Below are 23,692 nucleotides of genomic sequence, written 5' to 3' on the forward strand. Positions count from 1 at the left end.
CCAAGGCCAGGGACATTTTTTCTAATAAGGGGTAGTTCTGCTCCGCGCCCCTAAGAGCCCGACTGATGTAATAGACCGGCCGTTGGATTGAGCCATCTTCTCTGAGGAGAGCTGCACTGACTGCGGTGCTCGATACTGCTAAGTAGAGGAAGAGGGGTTCGCCCGTGATTGCTTGGGAAAGAAGGGGAGGGTTGGCCATGCATTGCGTTAACTGTTGGAAGGCCTTTTCGGATTCGGCTGTCCATTCAAAAGTCTGCCGAAGAACTTTGAAGAAGGGTAGGCACTTATCTGTTGCACGGAAAATGAAGCGGTTGAGGGCCGCCACTCAGCCGGTGAGTCTTTGAACTTCTTTGACTGTCCTAGGCGACTGCATCTCAACCAAAGCCTTGATCTTCTCAGGGTTAGCTTCAATGCCGCGCTGACTGACCATAAAACCCAAAAATTTTCCAGATCCTACGCCGAAGGCGCACTTCTCTGGGTTGAGCTTCATCTGGTACTTGCGCAAGGTGGCGAAGGTCTCTCGTAAGTCAGTGAGGTGATCGGAGGAGTATTTGCTTTTGACTAGCATGTCATCGACGTAGACTTCCATATTCCGGCCTATTTGGTGATGGAAAACGGCATTAACCAGCCGTTGATAGGTGGCCCCAGCATTCTTCAATCCAAACGGCATTACACAATAGTGGTAGGTGCCTCGGTCGGTAATAAATGATGTGTGTTCCCGATCAGATGTGTGCATCAGGATTTGGTTGTACCCAGAGAAGGCATCCATGAAGCTGAGCATTTGATGACCGGCCGTGGCATCGACCAGCAGATCTATGCGGGGAAGAGGGTAGCTGTCTTTGGGGCAAGCTCGGTTCAGGTCAGAATAATCGACACAGAGTCGCCATTTGCCATTGTGTTTGCGGACGAGGACCACGTTGGACAACCATCTAGGGTAGTTCACATTTTTGATGAATTGGGCCTCGAGGAGCTTGTCAACTTCTGCGGCTATAAGAGTGTTGCGCTCCAGATGGAAAATGCGTTGCTTCTGGCGGTGGGGTCGAAAGTGGGGTTCGATGCTGAGGCGGTGGGTTACGAAGGAGGGGTCAATGCCTGGCATGTCAGAATGGGTCCAGGCGAATACATCTCTGTGCTCGGTCAGGAGAGCGGTAAGGTCGGCCTTTGCTTGGGAAGGTAGTTGGCTGTCAATTTTGGCAGTTTTGATTGGGTTGGTGGGATCAATGTTAACTTCAACAAGTTCCTCCACGGGTTCACCTCTGACTAGCTCGTCCTCGTCTCGGACGTCAAGCCCTTCGATGATCATGGCCTCTTTTAGCTTGACTTCTTTGAGTGAGGCGACATAACACTCCCTGGCCACGGTCTGTTCTCCTTTGACAGTTCCGACACCGAGATCGGTAGGAAATTTGACGGCAAGGTGATAGGTGGATGTGATGGCTTGGAAGGCGTTTAGGGCTGTGCGGCCAAGGATGATGTTGTAAGCAGAGGGGCAGTCGACCACAAGGAAGGTGAGCAACTTAGTGGTCTGCCTCGGGTGTTCGAAATTGGTGATAGGTAGATCGATGGAGCCGATGGAGGTCACACGGTCGCCGGTGAAACCGACCAGTGGGGTTTGGAGAGGAGACAAGCTTTCTTCTCCAATCTTGAGCTGGCGAAAGCAATTGAGGAAGATGATGTCTGAAGAGATGCCGTTGTCTATGAGGACTCGCCTGACCTTGTAGTTGGAGAGGATGACGGAAATGACAAGGGGGTCATCATGTGGGTAACAGACTTCTGCACAGTTGGTGTCTGTGAAGGTGATGGGTTCGATCCATTGTTTTGACTGTTTGGGAGGTCGGTCCACCGTCGTCACTGCTTTGTCTGAGCCCTGCTTGATTTTTCTGAGCTCTGCCTTCTGAGCCGAGCTGGATGGTCCCCCGCAAGCAAGGCCGCCTAAAATGACTCTGATTTCTCCGACTGGTGGAGGGGGATTTCCTGGAGGTCGAGGCTGAGGTGGTGGGCGATCGTGGCCTTGGTTAGGTGGGGGTTGATTGCGGGGGGGTGTATGTCGGCGATTGTTCCTGGGAAGGTCGGTTCTTTGCCTTTGTTGAGGGCAGGTGTCTGTGAATCGACTGAGGCGATCCTGACGTATGAAGGTCTCGATCTGATCTTTGAGGTTGATACACTCGTCGGTGGTACGGCCATGGTCTTGGTGGAAACGGCAGTACTTGGACTGATCTTTGCGATTGGAAGGGTTTCGTGAAGGCAAGGGCCACTTGAGGGGGTAGTCCCGCTAGATCTAATTGAGGGCGTGCTCCATAGGGAAGTTGAGTGGTGTGTACCGCTCGAACCGACCGGGCGGTCGGGTCGGAGCCGACCGGTCGGCTCGGAGGGGTCGGTCATTATAGTGGGTTGTTTGGCTATTATACTGGGCGGTTCTGGGTTCTGAGTCTTTCTTCTTGTCTTTGGGGGTCGGATTTTTAGTGATCGGCTCTTGCCGAGCGGCCAGGGAATCTTCAGTATTCATGTATTTCTGGGCTTTGGATAGTAGGGCAGCCATGGTGGTTGGAGGGTTTTTGGAGAGGGAGAAAAGAAAATCAGACGACCGCAGGCAGGCCATGAAAGCCGTGAGGATGACCTTGTCGTCATTCTCCGCTACTTGAAGGGCTTCGGTGTTGAAGCGGGTGACGAAGCTGCGGAGCGACTCCCCCTCGGTCTGACGGATGTTAAGGAGTTGGGTGGCTGGGCGTCTCTGACGCTGGGCTCCAATAAAATGGCTCAGGAAAGAGTCACTGAGGTGTTGAAAGGTGGAGACGGAGTCCGCCGGTAACTGGCTAAACCACAACCGAACTGATCCCTTCAGTGTCACGGGAAAAGCTCGGCACATGATCTCGTCAGGGAAGGCATGGAGGATCATGAGGGTGCGGTAGGTTTCCAGATGGTCGACTAGGTCCGTCGTGCCATCGAAGGAGTCAATAGTGGGCATTTTGAACTTGGCGGGCAATGGTTTATCGCGGATGGAGGCGACAAAAGGCGAGTTGGCGGTGACTGAGGGCTTGTGCTGAATGTTCTGCATGACCCCTTGTAGTTGGAGCTTCATAGCTCGGAGTTCAGCGTCCCAGAGGGGAATGTTGTCGCCATGGTCGGTCAATGGGGGCTGGGCAATGCTGGCTTCCCCCTCAGGGGCTAGTGCCACGACTGACGGGCGTGGAGGTGAAGGTGGTAGGCTCATATGTGGAGGAGGAGGGGGTTGTAAACCTTCTGGATTGAGAGGAGGGGGTTGTGGAGCAGTGTGGCCCAGGGTTCTTTCTTGGTTGGGTGGAATATCTGGAGGTGGGGCGGGGAGGTTTCTTTGGAGTAAGGCACTGATCAGGGCCTGGTTTTGCTCGGCCATGCGGTTAATGCTGTTAGTAAGTTCGATGATGTATTGTGGCGGGTTGTTTAGGTCTGTTTGATGATCGGCAGTATTATGGTGAGAAGCCCTGGACCTAGTCGTGACCATACACTTGGACGGGTGAGAGGAAAAGGTAACGGTGAGAGAGGAGGGCTCCGGCGATAGTGAACACAACTAGCGCACGAATAAACCACAAAGTTCCCACAGATGGCGCCAACTGATAATGCAGTTCGTCCTGGGTGGATGGGCTGGGCTGGTCCAAGCTCCTCAAGTTCCGATTCAGACGGATGATTCCACCAGATGACTTGCAAGCAAGTCCAAAGGAGGACGGGGTAGTCCCCCAGTGAACCCTCCGGCGTGCGAATCAGTAGAGGAGGAAGGAAATATATATATATATATATATAGAGAGAGAGAGAGAGAGAGAAAAAAAAAAAAAGCTTAACCTTCCTCTTGTCTTCCATTCTTGCTTATATCCTTTGGTAATCATTTCACTGTCCCTTGTGACATGCCCCCTTCCGCCGAAAGCCTGTGCTGTAGAATGTTTTAAAAACCGGACCGGTGAGTGAACCGGAAAAATGATCGGGTGGACGGGTCACCGGTTCAACCGTCGGGTTGAACCGGAATCGAACCGTGACGTCATAAACATATTAAAATTATATTTAAATAAAAATATAAGTAATAAAATTATAAATTAAAAATTTTAATAATCTTAAATATTTCTCTTAATATTTTTTTTTAAAAAAATATAAAAATATATTTAAAAATATTATTAATTTTAATTTTGGAAGAAGAAATCAAATATTCAATATTCAATATTCCCTCCATATGATTTTAATTCAAATAATTTGATTGAAAGAAGAGCAAAAATTTTGGAGGGATATCAAAACTTTAAGTTTCCCTCCAATAGATTTGATTGAATCCCACATAGATTTCTTGAGTTTTTTTGGAAGAATTTTTTTCTTATAAATAGATAGAGGCTTTCACAATAATTTCAAGCTCTCAATGGGATTCCTCACAAGAGGAGACCCTTAAAAGAGAGTTTCCAATTAAATTTTTATTATATATATATATATATATATAATATAAGAAAGAAAGAAAGAAAAGGAAGAAAGAATAAAAAAAAGAAAAAAAAATCAAAATTTCGTTTTTATCAACCCGGAGAACCGGAACCGGGTCGACCGGTCCACCGGTCCGACCGCCGGTTTTCCCGGTTCTCCCAAAATAGGCCGGTTTTTCACTGCGGCCGGTTCTATGGGCATACCCGGACCGGAACCTCGACCGGTCGGCGGTTCAACCGGTTGAACCGGCCGGTCCGGTCCGGTTTTTAAAACCATAGCTTACCTTATTCAGGGTGAGGGGGCTCTGTTCCGACGGGGAGGTGTTGTCGTAATAAATACTGTGATGGGCTGCATTAATGGTGATGTGTTGTGGCAATAACTCTGCAGATCTTTGTCTGCTGATGTGGCCTGTGTTCCACCTGCCATGTGCCCGAATGCCATTGGCCCTCCATGTCCAAATAGCTTCCATCTGTCCTGGGCTTTGCCAACCGGGTTATGCTATGGGTCCCAAGCGATGGGTTTGGGGTGGTTTGCTGTGGGCCGTAAGCCTTGTGGGCCTATCCATGTCATAATTAATTTGAATATTTATATATATTTATATTATATATATAACAAAGGTGTTATATATATTTAATCTTATACTTATATTTATATATGATGTATTTGTATAATATAATAGTGATTAGGTTATAATATTAAAAGGGAAAAAAAAGAGAAAAAAAATAAAAATAAAAAGATAATAATTTAGAGTTTTTTTGGTTATATATATATATATATATATATATATATATATAAAAGAACCCTACGATTGAAAGCAACAACCAAGTGAGTGAGAGAGTGAGGAGCAGTCATGAAGAGAGAGAAAAAAAAAAGAAAAGAAAAGAGAGACGACAGAAGAAGGTAGAGAAAAAAAAAAAAGGAAAGGTTTACGGTTTTATTTGGTGGTTTTATTAATTTTGCATGTGATTTTTTGATCTTTAAAAAAATATTGTGAGTGCAAAATTTACTTTCCTTGATTTGTGTTTATTTCGTTGTTTTATTTATTTATTTATTTATTTGATATTGGTTTGATATTATATTGGCATAAAAATAATGGATTGATTTTAATTATTTTGATTAGTTGTGTATGTCAGGTTTAAGATTTTTATATGTATTTATTTTATGATTGTAATCACACTCATGGATATATGAAATCAAAATAAACTTGGAACCCATAGATAAATTTTGAATACTTCACCATGATTCCATAAATTGTTGTTTTATTTGAATGCTGGTAGAAATAGTGTATAAAAAAAAATGAGGATTATGAGATTTATTTGAATACCTTAGCCTTGGTATTGTTATGTTTGTTCTCATGAGTAGATTGGGGGTTGTGTATGTATATATTGTTGTCACGTTCTCAAGAGTAGACGAGTTCTTTGATTTACGCGCGTACGTATATGCTAAACATCCAGAGAGTGTGGGTCAAACTCGGGACGACATCCCCGTGCAAGTTTGGCTTTGGAGCAGTGTTAGGTATACGGGAGGCACTTGGGATATATGTGTAAGCCGGAAGTGCAGGGCCGAAGTGGTAGAGTTAAGGTACAAAGAATTAATATAAACTTATTGGTATAGGTTGAATTGCTTTGATTTGTACACCTCGAAAAATAGTAAACGACCTCAATAAATTACAAAATTTGTGCACAAACATGTATACGTAATTCTAGACAACTTTTGTGTTTTAACTTTTTACTAAAAAGATCGATTAGAACTTATAGTCGGATGATCTTGTTTATACCAATTTTTGTTTTAACCTACAAAACGAGCTCATTTTTATTGGTTTCACGTAAACTGAAGTAAAACATTATTCTAAACACTTTTCTTGTTTTAAACTTTTTCGAAAAAAATCATCTTAGGGCAGTTTCTTTTCGTTTTCAGTTTCATATTTTTCGGATGAATTCTATCTAGGTTCTTCTATCAAATTTTTCTCTCAACCTATTCAGTTTCTATTAAATTCGTTTGTGCTGCCTTTTAGGAAATTTAATTTTGTATAACTTTTATTTTTTGAGTTTTGATCAATTCGAATAATTTAAGCATGAAACGGTGCATTTTTATACTTCTTCAGCAAGTTACTTATGATTAAATTATACTAACTTTATTTTTTACAGAATGGTGAATCTTACTAACTTTTTGTGCAGGGCTGATCCACTATATAATTTTATTTATTTTATTTGTTTTATACTCAATTTATATTTAGTTGTGTATGGGTAACAAACTAAATGTCACCGTATCTCGGGAAACTACCCCTTCGTCTTGGTGTAGGTGGAACTACTTGTCTTGTCTCATAATAAGAATTAAATGTATTTTTATTTGTGTCTGGTGGACATGTGGGTGTCAAATATTTGTATTCATACCAGTATATTTGTATACTGACTCGTTTTATCTTTTGGCATCTCGGGTGTGTTCTATTTGAGCGCAGCCATGCTTCCTTTATAGGATTAGTTGGGGCTACGGTGGTAACGAGAAATAACCATAGTTGTTGGATATGTCGTTTGGATTTCTTTTGTTTTTTTGAGCTTAAGGTTGATATTAGTTTATGTATTTATTTTTTTTTTATGACCTTAGTATTTTGATAATTTGGCATGGTTTGTAACTTTACATTATTTAAGTTGTTTTGACTATTTATTGTTACTTTAGTATTGGAGGTATTGGATAATTATGAATTTATGGTGAATGATTTGGTTGGGGTTTTGTTAGTTTTTTTTTTTATCCCTTGTAATCTTTTAAGTATGGAGATTTACTTAAACCTTATGGAGACAAGAACGTTTAGATTTGTTTCACCCTTAGGATTTGGATAATGGAATAGTAATTGGGGTTTAGCCCTAATTTAATATTTAATTGTCTAAATTTTGGGACGTGACAGTTTGGTATCAAAGCTCTAGGTTACCTTAGACTTTTGAGAGTTTAGGTGATCCTCGGATTGTGGAAACATGGGTTAGCTGGTTTAGTTTAGTGGTTGAGTTTATTCAAAGTATTTTTGAACGAATTCTTTTTGTGTATTTAACTTGAAGGTGGTGGTTGGAAGGTATAATTTGAGAAATGTTGAACCCAATGGCACATGGGAAGAAACAATTGCTAACGCCGCGGCGGTGGCAACGGCTACTATCGGGCAACCAATACTATGTAGGTTAATGTGGGGAAGATAATGACTCAGTTACTTCAGGTTGTGCAGAACAATAATCAAGGCCAACAGGAAGATTCTTTTGCGAAGAGAAACAAAGGCTTTAGTTCTTTGGGAGGTTAAAAATTCTCTAGAGATAGAGGACCCATTCGGATGCAGTTCACCAAGGTCCAAAAACAAGAGTTGGGCTACACATCAGCTTGAGGAAGCAGCCCTATTTTGGTGGAACTAGTGGAAGGATGGTCTAGATTTGACGACTTTAACTTGGGCAGATTTCAAGACCCGTTTTGACCGAAAGTTTGTTCCTGCTACTATTCGGTCTCAACTGAGTGATGAATTTTCGAAGTTGACACAAGAGTATAGAACAGTGATCGAGTATGTCACCAAGTTTAATGAGTTGTCTCGTTATGCCCCTTACTTGGTTGATACGTAACAGAAGAAGAATGAGAAATTTATTAAAGGATTAAATCATTACCTGCCTAAGTCCCTTATTTCCTTTGATGTTGAACCGTTTGACAGAGTTCTTGACATGGCACTGAAGTATGAGAAAAATAAAAAGCAGTTTAAAGAAGGGAAGGCCAAGGTCGGAGAGACTTCCAAAGGGAGTCACTTCCAGCAATGTGATGGGAACAAATACTAACCCTACGATCAAAGGCATAGGGGTTAACAGTTTCAGAGGCCATAGCAACAAGGTAGTCAGGGAAATTTTAGACCTCAGAGTAATTTTAGGTCTCAGGGCAATTTCCAGCCCCAGGGGCACTATTATCAAAAACAGGGTAGTCTGCGCCCTCAAGAGTATCAAAGACAACAGCAACAAGTGCCACAATTAGGTTATCGTCCTACCGTACCTCAGTTGGAGGGACCCCCACCTATCAGAGTAGTAGCGCCTCAACCAATGAATATGAAGTGCTTTGGGTGTCAACAATTGGGATATATAATCAAGGATTGCCCTCAGAAACAGCAAGCGCGACAAGGTCTAACAGCTCCAGCCAGGGCCTAACAGCTCCAGCCAGGGCATTTGCAGTCATGCTAGGAAATGACAATGTGCAAGGTACTTTTAATCTTTTTCAAAAACCCATTAGAGTACTTTTTGATTCTAGTACCTCTCATTCTTTTATATCTAGACAGTTGTAGAAAGAGAACATCTTGTATCTACCTCATTGTCTAGACCTATTCGTGTTGAGACCCCTTTGGGAGGTCAGTTACTCTTTATGAGATGTATAAAGATTTTGAGATTGATTTTGCGGGCAGAGTCTTATATGCGGACCTAATTGGGTTAGGGTTTGAGGGGTTTGTAATTATTTTGGGTATGGATTGGCGACAAAAACACTTTATGACTCTAGATTGTGCTGGAAAGACTGTAAATATAGATATTCCCGGTATGCCACAGCTTACCCACACTTCTAGCGATGGAGAAGAGTCGGTAATGACGATTTTTTTGTACTCAGTAGAAATCCCTAAGCAGGATATTAGTGAGGTAGATGTGGTATGTGAGTTTGAGGATGCATTTCAAGAGATACCTAGACCTCCACCTCGACGGGTAATAGAATTTCACATTGACTTAATGCTAGGAACTGCACCAATTTCTAAGGTAGCATACGGAATGGCGCCTAAAGAGCTTGTGGAGATGAAGAAGCAGCTGGAAGAGATGCTTTAGAAAGGGTTCATACGTTCAAGTAACTCCCCGTGGGGAGCACCTGCGACCTTTGTATCCAAGAAAGATGGCACTCTCCGCATGTGCATAGATTATAGAGAACTGAACAAAGTGACTATCAAGAACAAGTATTCGCTGCCTAGAATTGATGACTTGTTTGATTAGTTGAAGAGGGCAGCCATGTTCTCTCAGTTTGATCTCAGAACGGGTTACCATCAGATGGGTGTGTCAGAGGAAAGTATACCGCTTACTATTTTTCAGACTCGATATGAGTTGTATGAGTTTCCTGTAATTCCTTTTGATTGGACAAATACTCCTGCCTATTTCATGGATTTGATGAACATAATTTTTTAACTGTGTCTAGATAAGTTTGTGATTATCTTCATAGATGATATCCTGGTGTATTCTAAGAATGAGAAAGAGCACAGAGAACACTTGAAAGTCGTGTTGCAGACTTTGAGGAAGCATTAGTTATACGCTAAGTTTAGTAAGTGTTACTTTTGGGAGAAACAAGTTCGGTTTTTAAGACATGTTGTATCCAATCAGGAGATAGCGGTAGATCTTAAGAAAGTTGTTGCAGTCAAAGAATGGAAGCAATCCATAAACCTTTCAGAGGTGAAGAGTTTTTTAGGACTAGCTAGTTATTATAAGAGATTTATAGGGAAGTTTTCCACTATTGTAGCATCTATGACCAAGTTGACCAACAAGAATGTGAAGTTCTTATGGACAGATGATTGTGAGAGAGCTTTTCAGGAGTTAAAGCAGCAGTTAACTACAACTCCGGTGTTAACCATACCAGTATAAGGGGAAAAATTAGTGGTGTTTTCTGATGTGAGCGAAACTGGTTTGGGATGTGTGTTGATGCAGCATCAGAAGGTTGTATTTTATGCCTCATGGTAGTTAAAACCTCATGATAGACGATATCCTACTCATGACTTAGAGTTGGCAGCAGTTGTTTTTGCGTTGAAAGTGTGGCGACACTACTTGTTTGGGGAGCACTTTGAGTTATACACAGATCACAAGAGTCTCAAATATATTTTTCTCAAAAGAGTTGAACATGAGGCAACAGAGGTGGGTTGAATTCATCAGTAGTTATGTTTTCGAGATCCTTTACCACTCGGGAAAAGGAAATGTGGTTGCAGATGTACTTAGTCGACAACATGGGATTATTACTTCTTTGATGATTCAGGAATGGAAGTCCTTGAAGTTAATTTCGATGCATGATGTTCAACCAATAGAGAGTGTCGAGAGGGCATACATTGGTAGTTTGACCGTGCAGCCGACGTTACTGGGTAAAGTTCGTCGGATGCAATATTTAGATAGGTTTCTTGTCAGCAAGCTCGATGACCTTATAGTGGATTTGATCGATGATTATCCTACTAATTAGTCTGTGGACTTAGATGGGGTATTGTGATTCAAGGACATGTTGTGTGTACCTAACATTGTTGAATTGAGGAAAGAGATTATAGATGATGCCCATAAGTCTCTATATACCATTCACCCTGGTGAGACTAAGATGTATCATGACCTGAAGAGGACGTTTTGGTGGGAAGGTAGAAGGTTGTAGAAGAGTATGTTTCTCAATGTTATGTGTACCAACAGGTTAATGCAAAACACCAACGACCGTTTGGACTTTTGCAACCTCTTGAGATCCCTACTTCTATGGACTTCGTGGATGGATTGTCGTGGTCTAAGCGAGGCAATGAATCTATTTGGGTGATAGTGGATTGACTCACCGTGTCTGCTCATTTTATTCCTATCAGTGTTCACTGAACTATGGATAAACTAGTTAGGTTGTATATTCAGGAGGTAGTACGACTTCATGGCACACCAGTTTCTATAGTTTCGAATCGTGATCCATTGTTTATGGTAGAGTTTTGGGAGAGTTTTCAACATGCTTTGGGTGCTAGGTTAGACCTGAGCACGGCTTATCATCCTCAGACGGATGGGCAAACTGAGTGGGTAAATCAGATCTTGGAGGATATGTTGAGAGCTTGTGTTCTCGATCTTGGTGGTAGTTGGGAAGAACACTTTCCATTGGTGGAGTTTGCTTATAATAATTGTTATCACTCCAATATTGGGATGGCACCTTTTGAGGCTTTGCATGAAAGGTCATGTCAATCACCTGCTTATTGGATGGAGATAGGAGATGCACTGTTACTAGGGCTAAAATTGGTAAGAGAGACCATAGAGAAGGTGAACATTATTCAAGAGTGTATTAAGACTGCACAGAGTCGTCAGAAGAGTTACGCTGATAGAAAACGTAAAGGGGTTGAGTTAAATGTTAGAGATTTTATGTTTTTAAAGGTCTCACTGATGAAGGGTATCATGCGGTTTGGAAAGAAAGGAAAGTTGGCACTTAGATTTGTGGGACCATACAAGATCACTAAGAAGATTCGTAATGTGGCTTACAAATTAGCCCTACCATCTACTTTAGCTATGATTCACAATGTATTCTATATATCTTTATTGCGGAAGTGTGTGTAAGACCCTTCCCAAGTAGTATCACAAGAAGTGTTGGAGATTAGTAACGATCTAACGTATGTGATGCGACCCGTTATTATTCTAGATCGAGATGTAAAGCAATTGCGGCGCAAGAAAGTGAACTTGGTTAAAGTGTAACGAAGCGAGGATGAGAGTAATATCACTTGAGAATTGGAAGAGAAAGTTCGGTGTATGCATCCGGAACTTTTTGTTTAGTACTCTTTCCTATCGAATCTCGGGACGAGATTCTTTTGAGGTGTATATATTATAGTGACCCTAATTTTTCGTAAATCATTATTTATTATTATTACTTTATTTTAGTTTTGACTTTATTAATTGTGTAGCTATATGAGAATTTATTGTGATATTTAATTATATATAATTAATTTGAATATATATATATATATATATTTATATCTATCAAAGGTGTTATATATATAATATTATATTTATATATGATGTATTTGTATAATATAATAGTGATTAGGTCATAATATTAAGGGGCAAAAAAAAAAAAAGTAGAAGAAGAAGAAGAGATAAAAATAAAAAGATAACAATTTGGAGCCTTTTTGGTTATATATATATATATATAAAGGAACCCTACAATTGAAAGCCACAGCCGAGTGAGTGAGTGAGAGAGAGAGAGAGAGAGAGAGAGGAGCAGCCACGAAGAGAAAAAAAGAAGAAGAAAAAAAAAAAAGAAAGACGGCGAGAAAAGGTAGAGAAAAAAGAAGAAAGGTTTAGAGTTTTATTTTGGTGGCTTTATTAATTTTGCACATGATTCTTTGATCTTCAAAAAAATTTGTGAGTGCAAAACCCACTTCCCTTGATTTTTGTTTATTTCATTGTTTTTATTTATTTATATTTATTTGATATCGGTTTGATATTGTATTGGCAGAAGGATGATGGATTGATTTTAATTATTTTGATTATGATAAGTTTAGGATTTTTATATGTTATGATTGTAATCACACTCATGGATATATGAAATTAAAATAAATTTGAAACCCATAAATAAATTCTGAATACTTCACCATTACTCCATGCATTGTTGTTTTATTTGAGTGCTAGTGAAAAAGAGTGTATAAAAAAAAGTGAGGATTATGAGATTTATTTGAATGCCTTAGGCTTGGCATTGTTATATTTGTTCTCATAAGTAGATGAGGAGTTGTGTATATATATATATATATATTGTTGTTTCGTTCTCAAGAGTAGACGAGTTCTTTAATTTATTCGCGTACGTATATGCTAACCATTCGGAGAGTGTGGGTCAAACTTGGGACGATATCCCATGCAAGTTTGGCTTCAGAGCGGTGTTAGGTATACGAGAGGCACATGAAATATATGTGTAGGTTGGAAATGAAGAGCCGAAGTGATGGAGTTAAGGTACAAAGAATTAATATAAACTTATTGGTATAGGTTGAATTGCTTTGATTTGTACATCTCGAAAAATAGTAAATGACTTCAATAAATTACGAAATTTGTGCACATGCATGTATACGTAATTTTAAACAACTTTTGTGTTTTAACTTTTTACTAAAAGATCGATTAGAACTTGCAGTCGAATGATCTTGGTTACAACATTTTTTGTTCATTTTAGTAATGCAGACTTTAGATGTCGTTTTAACCCATGGAATGAGCTCATTTTGATTGGTTTTTCTTAAATTAAAGTAAAACATTATTCTAAACACTTTTCGTATTTTAAACTTTTCTAAAAAAATCATCTTAGGACAGTTTATTTTCGTTTTCAGTTTCAAATTTTTAGGTCGAATTCTGTCTAGATTCTTCTATCAAGTTTTTCTCTCAACCTGTTCAATTTCTATTAAATTCGTTTGCTTTTCCTTTTAGGAAATTTAATTATGTACAACTTTTGTCCTTTGAGTTTTGGTCAATTTGATTTATTTAAGTATGAAACAGTGTATTTTTATACTTCTTCAGCACATTACTTATGATTAAATTATATTAACTTTATTTTTTGTAAAATGGTGGGTCTTACTAACTTTTCATGCAGGGCTGATCCACCATATTTTTATTTTTATTTTATTTATTTTATACTCAATTTATATTTAGTTGTGTACGGGCAAGAAACTAAATGCCACCGTATCTCGAGAAACTACCCCCTCATCTCGGTGCGGATGGAACTACTTGTCTTGTCCCGTAACAAGAATTAAATGTATTTCTATTTGTGTTTGGTCGACTCGTGGGTATCAAATATTTGTATTCATACCAATATACTTGTATACTGACCCGTTTTGTCTCTTGGCATCTTGGGTGTTCTATTTGAGCACAGCCGAACTTCCTTTGCAGGATTAATTGAGGCTACAGTGCTGACGAGAAATAACTATAATTGTTGGACATGTCGTTTGGACTTTTGTTTTCTTGAGCTTAGAATTGATATTAGTTTATGTATTTATTATTTTTTTTATGACCTTAATATTTTGATAATTTGGCATGATTTGTAACTTTATATTATTTGAATTGTTCTGACTATTTATTGTTACTTTAATGTTAGAGATATTAGATAGTTATAAAATTATGGTAGATGGTTTGGTTGATGTTTTGTTAGTTTTTTTTTTTTTTTTTTATTTTTTTTATTTTTATCCCTTGTAATCTTTTGAGCATGGAGATTTACTTGAACCTTATGGAAACGAGAACGTTTAGATTTTGTTTCACCCTTAGGATTTATATGATGGAATATTGATTGGAGTTTAGTCCTAATTTAATATTTAATTGTTCAAATTTTGGGGCGTGACAGCCATGGTAGTCTTTACAATTTATGAGTGAGAATAAAAAAATAAAAAAAAAGATTTTGTGTTACTTGTATATATAATATATATTCAGTATGATTTAATTACTTTGATATCATGTAATGGCTAATAATTTATATGTATATTTAATATTTTTATATATCTATCAATATATATATATATATATATATATATGTATAATTCAGATTTCGAATTGTTCGGGTTGTTTGATGTCTTTGCGTAAACCCATCCAAATTTAATTCGGTCTTCTAAATTTTTGCCTCGTACTGAATTCAAAAATATCTTGTCCAAGTTGCACCCCTATAATTTATCACATTGGTACCCAAAAAAAATGGATGGCCTGTTTTTAAAACACATTGACCGTTAATTTTTTTGAAGACATTCTATAAAATGAAGAGGTTATGAATATCGGATCGACCTGATTTTTTTTATGGATAATATACACACAGGGTCTGGTAAAATAAACGGTTTGGATCATTAAAATAAGACCCATAACGGATTCCACAGACCAAAACAATTTGGACCGGAGAAAAGCCAATCCCTTTTTCTCTAGTATGATTTCTTTCCCTTCGCAAATCGCTCCTCAAATCTTTAATCTAAACGCAATTTTAACAAAAAAAATTACTTCACCCAGTATGGTTTCTTAAAACCAGCCCATGGTTTGGCAGGCAGTTGCTCTTTCAACTTCTTAACAACACAGTATGGCAATGCAAGCAACAAATAGTATTTAGTAGATTGGTGCAGTACAATACCTACTTGTTCAATGAGTATTGGTATAGTAGGCCTTGCTTAGGATTTTAATTTTTCAAGTAATTTACAAAACAATTGGGTGAGCTACCCCAATTAATGATTTTTGTTTTCATACTCAAAAAGGACACTAATAAATTTGTGTTGCTTACTCACATTAAGGACAATTCTGTTCTTCGAGTAAGAGCAACTCCAACCACACTCACCACTTTTCACTAGCTAAAGTATAAAAAAAGTACACTCTTTATTTTACCTAATTACTTTAGTTATTGTACTCTCCAACCACGCTCTTTATTTTAGCTAATCATTTAAACTAACTTAATTAATTTTTAAAATAAAAAAATACTAATTGTTGATATTTTACTAATATAAATTTGATTCGATTTAATTTGATTTTGTTGAGTCATACCTTCAAAATTCAAGAAATGATTATTTGTCTCAAAAATTTTAAATTGTTTATATATTATAGAGTTTAATATTACACTTGAAGGTGTTAATTCATAGGTTGTTGACTGCAAAAAAAAAAAAAAAATTCTATATTTTCCTATGATTTATTATTTTAACTTTAAATGTAGATGAGTTTTACCTAAGGTAAACATTTAAATGAGAAAATCACATGGATTTTATTTGAAAAAACAAAAGTAGCTTTAAAAGATTTATCGGACATATATAAAAAAATTTGGACCAGGCAAATTAAAAAAAGTATAAGTTGAACAATATTTTTAGGATATATTACACTTTGCCCCTTAAAATTTGATCCATTTCTCACATTGACCTTTTAAGTTTGATTTTTTCTACTTTAGCCTTTCATGTTTGTAATCATTTCCACTTTGGTCTTTTAAATTGATATTTCCTACTTTGGCCCTTTATATTTGCAATCATTCCCACTCTACTCCTAAACTAACTTCCATCCAAAAAACTAATAGAATTTGCCACATCACCAACATATCAACTCCATGTGTGATATAAAAAATTCACTAAAGATACAAAAAATGAAAAATAAAAAACAAAAAAAATTTGGGTTGTGTTTGGTAAAGCTTTTCAATCACAATTTCACCCCTTCACGTGAACAAAGCGTTTGGAAGGGGTTTTCAAAAATTAATTCCATCACACATTTCAAAATACATTTCTGTTTCACGTTTGGCAAAACTCCTTCCAAAACAAACTTCCAAGCCAAAGATCTCACCTTTTCATACAATTTTTGAATTTTTGAGTCTATCCGGTCGTCCCTCTGGACATCCTCTTGAATGTTTGGCCGGTTGACCACTATAGTGAATATATATATATATATATATATATATATATATATATATATATATATATATTTTGTGGCAATTGCCAATCTTTCCTACATACATGCATGTGTTTGTGCTATTGTAGACTAATTTTTTGTTGATTTTTCTTTCATAATTTGTAAATTTATTGGGTTTTGATTACTGGGTTTTTTTTTTTTAATGTTCGATTTTTGTCTGTTGTGTTCTTCTTTATGACATTCATAAATTTCTCTCAAAATATATGTAGGTTCTATGTACAACTCATTGATTTTCTGTTCAATTGAATTGAGGCTTGCTGTTAAACTGAATGGCTAGGTGTATCCGGTTGACCGACCGAAAGACCCCCTGGTTGACTTGCTAGTCAACCGGTGCTGAGCAGCTGGGAAAGGCTTCGACTTTTGCTCTTAAGCTCTGACTCTTATCAAAACAGCTCTATTTGGTCTTCTTGTTTTACACCAATGTCATCTACCAATATATAGAGTGAATTTGTAAATTATGACACTAATTATGAAGATGGTAAAGTTGTTCGTTGTTCAGTCTCTGATATAAAAGTTGGTGTTGAACAGATGATATAAATGACGAAGTACATGAAGGATGCATTTCCCACGAAATTGATAAAAATTAGCAAAAAAAAAATTCAAATAAAATTGAATTATGTGTGGTAAACTGTTTAGATGCTAACAAAATGATATTGTAATTTTTTTTTTTTTACTCCAACGTGGATAATACCTGATAATTTTTTTGGCCATTTATTTGAAAATAACAATACAATAAATTGCAAATAATTTGTGACAGTAATTATTAAAAATATAAAAATATTTTAACTAAAAAAATATTTTAAAAAAATTCGAACCAAATATACAATCAAAATTTATTTTAAATCAGTAATTGAATATTTATTTTGAAAAAAAAATTTATTTCCTTTGTACTATTTTCAATTAGAAAATTGATTGATGTTATTTTCTTTTAATAATTAATTTTTTTAATTGAATTTTAAAAAGAGTTTGCTTATGAGTGTTGATCAGAATTTTCAATAGAGTTTTAAATAGTGTGTTTAGTTATGAGTTATAACAATTTGAATTAAGTTTTGAAAACTTTTTCCAAAACTTATAACCAAACTAATTAATTTTCTTATATCACATGTCACGTCAAGCATTAAAAACTCAATTCAATACTCAACTCAAAACTCAATTCAAAACTCCTAACCAAACAAATTTTCTACGTTCAAATCATAATTCCAAAACTCACAAACTCTCACAAACTCAAAATACAATTCTAGTATCAAATCATATCTAGAAAACTCTACCAAATGCTACCTGAATTTTTTTTTTTTTTTTTTTGTCTTTAGAGTTCACTAAAGATGAAAAAAAAATAATAGTAAACTTTTCATTTCAGAATTGACAACACATGTGTTTGAGTCAGTATATTTTCATTTTTTTTTGTCTTTAGTAAACTTTTTATTTTTTTAGTTAAATTTGTTTTTATTTTTTTAGGTGCATCTAAGCTAGATGCATCTATAATGTATTAATATTTATGAATAAATTTGAAAAAATAAATTACTACAGAATTAAAAAAAAATTCTAATTTTTTTGTTTTTTTATTTTTCGTTTTTTGCATCTTTAGTGAATTTTTTACATCACACACGGAGTTGATATGATGATGATGTGGTAGATTCTGTTAATTTTTTAAATAGAAATTAGTCTAGAAGTAAACTATAAACGATTGCAAACATAAAGAGTCAAAGTATGAGGGATTACAAACATGAAGGGTCAAAGTGAGAAAAATCAAATTTAAATGATCAAAATAGAAAGGATTTAAAAAAGAAAGATCAAAATGAAAAAGATTACAAACATAAAGAATTAAAGTGAAAAAAATCAAACTTAAAAAGTCAAAATAAAAAATAAATGAAACTTTAGAGGGACAAATTGTAATTTATCCATATTTTTAAAAAATTTGAGGGGCGCTGCCAGTAACTGTCCCAGTTGTGAGAGTGAGACCAACATAATCATTTTTATTTGTTTATTTTGTGCATATAATTAATCATTTTACTAATTTTTGTCAGTTGATATCAGCCACCTACCAAGGGTTGTTTATTGCTTAAAGCAAAATCCACAGCGAAAGCAATCTTCACTTCTTCTGCTAATTATTTTGTTTTCATATTTTATTATTTTTTTACAATTAATCAATTGCTGTCAAAAACCCAAAAACCCAAAAACAAAGAAAAGAATGAAAGGTGGGTCCAAAACAAGTATAAACAAACACTCCACTTTATATACTTTACAAATGGGTACATGTAGTATACAACTGATCCAACTTTGCTCCTTCAAAATAATAAACAAACCTCATGTGATGAAATGATATGCAGGGATGAGATGGAAAAAGAGAAGTTACTTGCCCTTTCTTTTCCTTCTCCAAAAAAAAAAAAAATTTAAGAAAACTAAAGACCACCCAGTACACAAAACTCCCGTTAACGTAGGATTGAGAAAGGTAGATATACGCAACATTACACAAATTTACCGAGAGATTATTTCTGTGACTTGAACCCGTGCACCAAGAACGCTAACGGAAAGTTTTACCAGTAGACTAAGCCACCCTTTATCATTCTCCAAAAATAAAAATAAAATGTGAAAAAAATAAGTAATTAAAGATTTTCCTAGTCCTAACTGTCTAATAATTAATAAACTAGGGCTATGTACCTGGCACTGGAATCTTTGTTGGATCGCACCAGCTTTGCAAGCCAGGCATTTTTTGTTCTTCTCACAAGTCACAACATACAAATGACAGGGTGGCTTCACTTCACTAACCTACACACACATACACTCATCATCCTCCTTTCCCTCAAAAGGCATAGATGGACACTAACCCACAAAAATTTGGGCACAAAAAACCAGAAGAAAAAAAACAAAAAACAAAGTTGGGTAGACTTCCAATTTATAGTCCACCAAGATGACCAAAACATGCATCAGGAGCTTCCCTCTCCATCAAGGGACTACCTTTCTTCAAGACTCAAAATTATCATTTTTTTTTCATTTGATCATCGCGGTCTTTGTGTTCTTCTTCTGTCTTAAGACCACATTCCAAGAACACAATCTGCATATACAAAAATTCACACAAATCCAATCAGGAAATGAAGCTAGAATTTTAAAACTCAGGTCCTACGATGAGTACATAACATTTCTAACAAAAGGGTATGCAAAATTTACCTATTTTCTTGCTGGGACATGATGGTTATGCACAATATATGTCATACTTGAGCAGTATCGCCAAAATTCCTCAGCCGGAGCTCCACATTCCTTAGATCGCGAAGATGTTGTAAAATCTCTTGAAGAAGATCCATTCCCTTGTCCCCCTTCTTCAAGGAGCTCATGCAATGCTTTAGGAATTCTCTGTCTGCCTCAAGAGCTTGTAACCTCTCATAGAGATGATCCACCTCCTCTTCAACAAGCTTCTTGTTCTCCAACTCGTTTCTTTTCACACAAGGACTTTTCAAGATATCATAATCATACCCATTTACATGTCCATTCTCTGCAAAAGTGTCTCCATTTTCTGTACTAATCGCATCAAAAAGTGGTAGAAGGGTCTTTCCCTTTGCACCTATGATATGATGTTTCCCATTCATTTGCTTGGAAAAACCATTTGCATTTGCAATCCCATTTACTCCTTCACCACCAAAACCCAAGTCCCCGTTTCCATTCTCTTCGTAGAAATGCTCAATTGGCTTTATGTCCTCAAAATGTTGTTCCTCTTCATCAGACAATGTAAAAAGCTTCTCTTCCAAAACCTTGAGTTGCTCTAGAATAGACAACCTCTCTTCCTCAAAGTTAGCCAATGATTCTTCCAAATTCAAAACTTCATCAATTGGCGTGTTGTGGTTTCCATTTTCTCGATCAAACCTATCTTCCTCTTTTGCCTCTTGATTTAAGTCAATAGATAGCCCATCACTATCCCCAACACTGCTAGAAGAAGCAGAGCAACTTTCACTTCTTGCGATACAATCCTTGCTTTTTCTCAACATTCTCATCTTCTCTTTGCCCTCGTACTCCAAAACCTTCTTTCTATACACTTCCAATCCTTTCTCTAGCTCTTGCTTTTCCTTTTCTCTCTTCACCATGAGCTCATTCAAAAGCTGCAAAGCTTCTTGATCGTACTCGGACTGTTCTTCCATCATTCTCTGGTACTGCAAAGCTTCCATTTGCATTGCAGCCTTCTCTTCTTGAAGCCTATTGATCATCGCCATAGTCTGGCTAGCTGCAACTGCAGAGGAACTTCTCTCCTCTTCAAGTTCCGCATATAAAGCATGTAAAGCTTTTCTCTCAGATCTTAATGCCGATTTCAAGTGTTCAATACTCGTAACTCCGTCACCACTCTCAAACTCGCTTATGACACTTCCATCCAAAGACTCTTCAGTACCCAATTCTCTTTTCTCGAGGAGTAACAATTTCTTGTGCAAGTGATGGAGATTTTCTATCGAAGTGGGTGTATCGGGAACTTTCTCTTCCTCAATCTCATTAAGCTCTGAACCAAGAGAAATTTCATTGTTCATCACAATCTCTCTCACCTCAATTGATATTGTTTTCAACTCTACTGACTCTTCCTCAGCTTGCTTAGAACCTAAAACAAAAACATTAAGATCAGCTCCACGTTTTGTCCTACTTGGATATTCAGAGTAACAACTCATCACTGAATAAATTTTTTTTTTTTTTTATAGTTCTTCTACTTACACAGAAACGAACTAGACACAAACAACTCTCACATTATGGGACTCATAAAAAAACTGAGACGTGCCTCATGTGAGAGGCATGTGTCTGGTTTTGTGATCGGTTTTTGTGTTTATAGACTTTATCATTTTTTTTAAGTACATTGGAGGCCGTAGCCTTGGGGGCAAGGTGGACTCGAGCCATTGACCTTACAGTGAGGTGCAACAATTATCGTCAACTAGGCTAGCCCAAGTTGATTATTGAATAAAAATTGTACTTTTAAAAGGTTGTGAGAGGCTGACCTTGACTTTCATCCATCTGGAAAACAGCCGAACTGATAGAAGGATCTTCATTTATGCAAAGGATTTCTTGATTTTGAATCTCATCTGTTGGTTCTAGATCAGGAATTTCAGTTCCTATTGACACCTCTGCTTCAATTTCATTGACTGGCATTTGAAACACTTCTTCTGTGACTGCATTTATAGGGCAATTGTTTAATATTTAAATCAAAATTTAACATAAAAAGAATAAAAGAAAAACAAAAATTCTGGGTTTTTGGGAAAATTTGAAAAAACAACCAAACATAACCTAAGTACCTGAAGGAACATCTGAATCCCTTTCTTCTGCATCTGCTTCAACATGTTCATATACCTCCCTCACAAAATCACATTCTTTGGCATGAAATATAAGAGAATTATCATTCTCTTCTATTTCCATGGATTCAAACACTGCAAATTTGGCTTCCTCTTCCATCTCATTGGCAGAGAGTTCTGCCTCTCTTTCTCCTAATCTGGACCTATTCAAGTTCTCACCAACTGATTCAACTCGTGCTTCATCGCGTGACTCGGATTCCAAATTCTCTTCTCGATTGTCAAAATTCACATCATCTTCTTCCTTACTTCTGTACGTACTCCGATTTTCCTCCATTGTCGAATCGATCAATTCAACTGGAATCAACCGATAACCACCATGACCAACAAAGAATTCCAGATGCTGAGGAGGAATTTCAACAGATTCATCTTCTCTGGTAAAAATCTGATTCAGGGCCTCACCAGAAGACGGATCCTCCATTATCACAACTGAATTGTCTTCCTTAATGGGTTCTTTCTCAGATTCCAAAGCCATAACTACTCTGTCAATTTCATCGCCATCCAATTCTCCCAATCCAGAGTTTGATACAGAAACAGAGCAATCCACATCTTCCTCATGATCTCTCACACCACAAAGCATCTGACTTTCATCGTTTTCCTCAATCGCATGATCATCTTGGCATCGATCGATCACAAAATCTGATCCGCTTCGATCCGAATTATCACCATCTTCAATCTGATCGTCATCATCATTCAAATCTACTTTCTGGGTATACTCCAAAACACCCCAAGAAGGCTTAATCACAATATAAGGAGAGTAAATTTTGCTATGAAAATTCACACCACAACAAGAACACTTGAAGCCCACATCACCATTCTCATCACTGACCTTATCTCCTTCATTCTCTATCATTCCAATCTCTTTAACCCATGGAAAGAAACTTAAATTCTTCGAAGCCCCACGATAGTCCGGTCTCGAGGATGAGCAATCCTCACACATTTCTTGCGATTCAGCCAATTTCCGATGATTAGAGCAATAACCCAATTTGGAAATCTCTGCGGCATGAGCTTCACAGAGAAGATCTCTGTGTGAATTCTTGTTCTTTCCAGGCTCGAAGATGTGATCGAGACGAGAACACCAGAGGCAGGGTGTTTTGAGACCAAAGTAATCTGCAAATCTGATAATCAGATAAGAAAATAGAGAGTTGAGGAGGAGAAGAACTATCAGAATCCATTCAAGGACTGCGTAGATGAGAATGACAGTCAATTTGTTGCTGTTTCTATGCAACATGGTTGCAAATTTGTTGGCAGCCATGTTGATGCTCTGTTTCTTGGTATATACAGGGGACCAGAGAGAGAGAGAGATACAACAAAAAAATGGCTTAGTTTGTAGAGAGAGAGAGAGAGAGAGAGAGAGGGTTTAGAGAGTAGTTCCAGAGGTAGATGAGGAAGTGGTTTTATTAGAAAGGGTTTGTTTGATGAGACAGCCAAAGTAGACTTACTACAAACTTTAGAAAAAAGAATTGAGCGAAGCATACAAAATGAGAATGTTTTTTAACGTATTTGATTACTATGATTATTTTCAATTTTGACAAAATTTTTAAGCAAACCATTTCAACATTTCAACATCTATTCTAGATTATCATGTTGAAAATGCTGTATTTGTTTATTAAACTGTATCAATTTTTTAAGTGAAGATTCATTATTTTGGATTAGAGTAAAAGAGGGTTGCAATTGAACCCCAGCAGGTGATAGAGTTAACTTTGGATCCAAACACCTTTTCTTTAAGCAGAGGGTATCAAATGGAAGGCCCACTGACAATAAAATGAGTTGGTAGGACCACACTCAAAGTAAGGTATTGGGTCCCATTAAGAATGCCAAGGTGCTGGT

The 23,692-nt window shown here is 37.2% G+C and overlaps 1 protein-coding gene across 1 annotated transcript; it reads right to left on the minus strand.

The window, feature by feature from the left end:
- Nucleotides 1-18,766: 18,766 nt before the first annotated feature.
- Nucleotides 18,767-23,462, minus strand: LOC114290505 (myosin-binding protein 2). The gene is made up of 4 exons (XM_028234448.2): nt 21,809-23,462; nt 21,515-21,685; nt 19,719-21,126; nt 18,767-19,605 (listed from the first exon to the last, which is right to left on the minus strand). Exons 1-3 carry the CDS (start codon nt 23,115-23,117, stop codon nt 19,760-19,762), a joined length of 2,847 nt encoding a protein of 948 aa, XP_028090249.2. The 5' UTR covers nt 23,118-23,462; the 3' UTR covers nt 18,767-19,605; nt 19,719-19,759.
- Between the last annotated feature and the right edge of the window lie 230 nt (nt 23,463-23,692).

Source organism: Camellia sinensis, chromosome 5 (assembly GCF_055761805.1).
Source record: "Camellia sinensis isolate YWXY chromosome 5, ASM5576180v1, whole genome shotgun sequence".
Taxonomy (NCBI): Eukaryota; Viridiplantae; Streptophyta; class Magnoliopsida; order Ericales; family Theaceae; genus Camellia; species Camellia sinensis.

Coding starts and splice junctions, on each gene's coding strand:
- LOC114290505 (XM_028234448.2), bottom strand. CDS start 23,117: ATGGCTGCCAACAAATTTGCAACCATGTTGCATAGAAACAGCAACAAA. Junction 21,686..21,808: donor GGATTCAGATGTTCCTTCAG/GTACTTAGGTTA, acceptor CTATAAATGCAG/TCACAGAAGAAGTGTTTCAA. Junction 21,127..21,514: donor CCAGATGGATGAAAGTCAAG/GTCAGCCTCTCA, acceptor TTTTTGTTTTAG/GTTCTAAGCAAGCTGAGGAA.